The sequence below is a fragment of the Amphimedon queenslandica genome, unplaced genomic scaffold (assembly GCF_000090795.2).
Source record: "Amphimedon queenslandica unplaced genomic scaffold, v1.1 AMPQUscaffold_11894, whole genome shotgun sequence".
Lineage (NCBI taxonomy): Eukaryota > Metazoa > Porifera > Demospongiae > Haplosclerida > Niphatidae > Amphimedon > Amphimedon queenslandica.
This window is the reverse complement of record NW_003547867.1, coordinates 1-1,670: the sequence shown is the minus strand read 5'-3', so window position 1 is coordinate 1,670 and position 1,670 is coordinate 1. Positions and strand designations below refer to the sequence as shown.

General features: G+C 30.1%; 1 protein-coding gene across 1 annotated transcript in view; it reads left to right on the top strand.

Moving 5' to 3' along the window:
- The window catches only part of LOC109588746 (ankyrin repeat domain-containing protein 7-like), a 2,623-nt gene extending 1,201 nt beyond the window's left edge, over nucleotides 1-1,422 (top strand). The window contains exons 3-4 of the mRNA XM_020004865.1: nucleotides 20-118; nucleotides 1,273-1,422. Of these exons, the coding sequence (XP_019860424.1) occupies nucleotides 20-118; nucleotides 1,273-1,365 (192 nt within the window). The 3' untranslated portion in view covers nucleotides 1,366-1,422. The remainder of the gene's footprint in view (nucleotides 1-19; nucleotides 119-1,272) is intronic.
- The last annotated feature ends 248 nt before the right edge of the window (nucleotides 1,423-1,670 follow it).

Sequence of the window (1,670 nt, the reverse complement as noted above, 5' to 3'; positions counted from 1 at the left end):
TCCTGTCTTCTTTTTATAGGATGGATGGACTCCTCTCATAGTAGCAGCTGCTAATGGTCATACACAGGTAGTGACAATGCTCCTTGAAAAAGGAGCAGATGTCACTGCCTCTGATAATGTAAGTATAATCATTAATTATACTCCAATAGTGATTGTACATGTATATCCTTTTGAGTGGGTGGATCAAAGTAACCGCAGGTGCTGTATATCTCATACAGTGTGTGTACATGTACATGTATAGCTTAATGTACTCTACTGTATCACTTTATGAAAAGCATTTTTATTAAAATAATTATTTTACATCAATAATATTTTATTTTAGTAAAGCGAAAAAATTTGAGGGCTGAAATTTTTTAAAATGTAATATTAAAAATTTAGTAAGAAATATTTTTAAAATTGAAATTTTAGAATATATTTTTGGGTGCTGATTCTCATAAATTTTGAGTACAGAAAAATTTCGAATTTTTGATGGTAATGATTTTTTCATTTTTAATTTTTGAAATTTTGAAAACTAAAAAATAGAAATTCTCAATAATTTTGAATAAAGTATCAAAAGAAATTTTTGTAAATTGTTAAAAATTCATATGAAACTTTTGCTTTGTGTAGCGTTTTTCAAAATTTAACGTTTGATAACAATAACATTTCTATATGGTAATACTTTATAATGTTACATGTATAATAGTATAATAATGTCAGATAGACTTACAAGAGGCCAGTGGGCATTGACATTTTCTTTGGTATGGAGGACATACTTAGAATGTAGTTATACTGTGCATGAATATATAATGTGATCCACCCACTCAGATTGATGTAATTATATCACTTACGTACTGGGGCAGTATTTGATTTACAGACACCTCCCACTAGGACACTATGGTCCCTTGTGGTCAGTGTCTGTATTGACATCAACTTAAATTAATATTACGTGCATTGATGAAGCATCAAAATTTAAGCACCTTGAAATTTTTATCCCAATCATGAAGGTTTCTCAATCTACATGTATAGTAACTGAGTTTATGACTATAACCAAGAACATTTTATTGATACTGCAACAGTGTAAATATACATGTACATGTACATGTAGACTAGTAGTATTGTACATGTAATTATTTATATCAGTAAAATGTATACTTGTACACTAAATGTACCTCCACTGTCTATAACATACTCAATACTATGGAGTATTGAAGACAGACCAACAATTAAAGTTGGTTTTTAGTTTGATTGTGATAACATTGTACTATCATGTTAATCAATGTTTACCTTGTATAGGCTGGTAAGACTGCTCTTGATTATGCTTATGGTGACACTGCCACTATACTGAGAGTACACTCAGGTAATGTATTTATTAGTTTATTAAACTGATGTTATTATACTGTATGTAGTACTGTATTGTTAGTAAATTTTATGACACAGCTTGAGTCATCAGCTACTTACCAAATTAATAAAATTAAATTAAATGATAAAAATGTGTCACATGATTATCAGTTGTCCATTCCTTCCCTATTGATGTATGATGTAAGATGTAGAGGGTGTGGCATGATGGTCAGTACTTGCTCCTTCAAAGTAATTGTATGTGATGTCACATGTTAGTATCATTGTTTACCCAATGACTGTAAAACATTAGTAGTGTCATTTTGGTGTCTTATGATGCTTGATTCCTCTCCTTG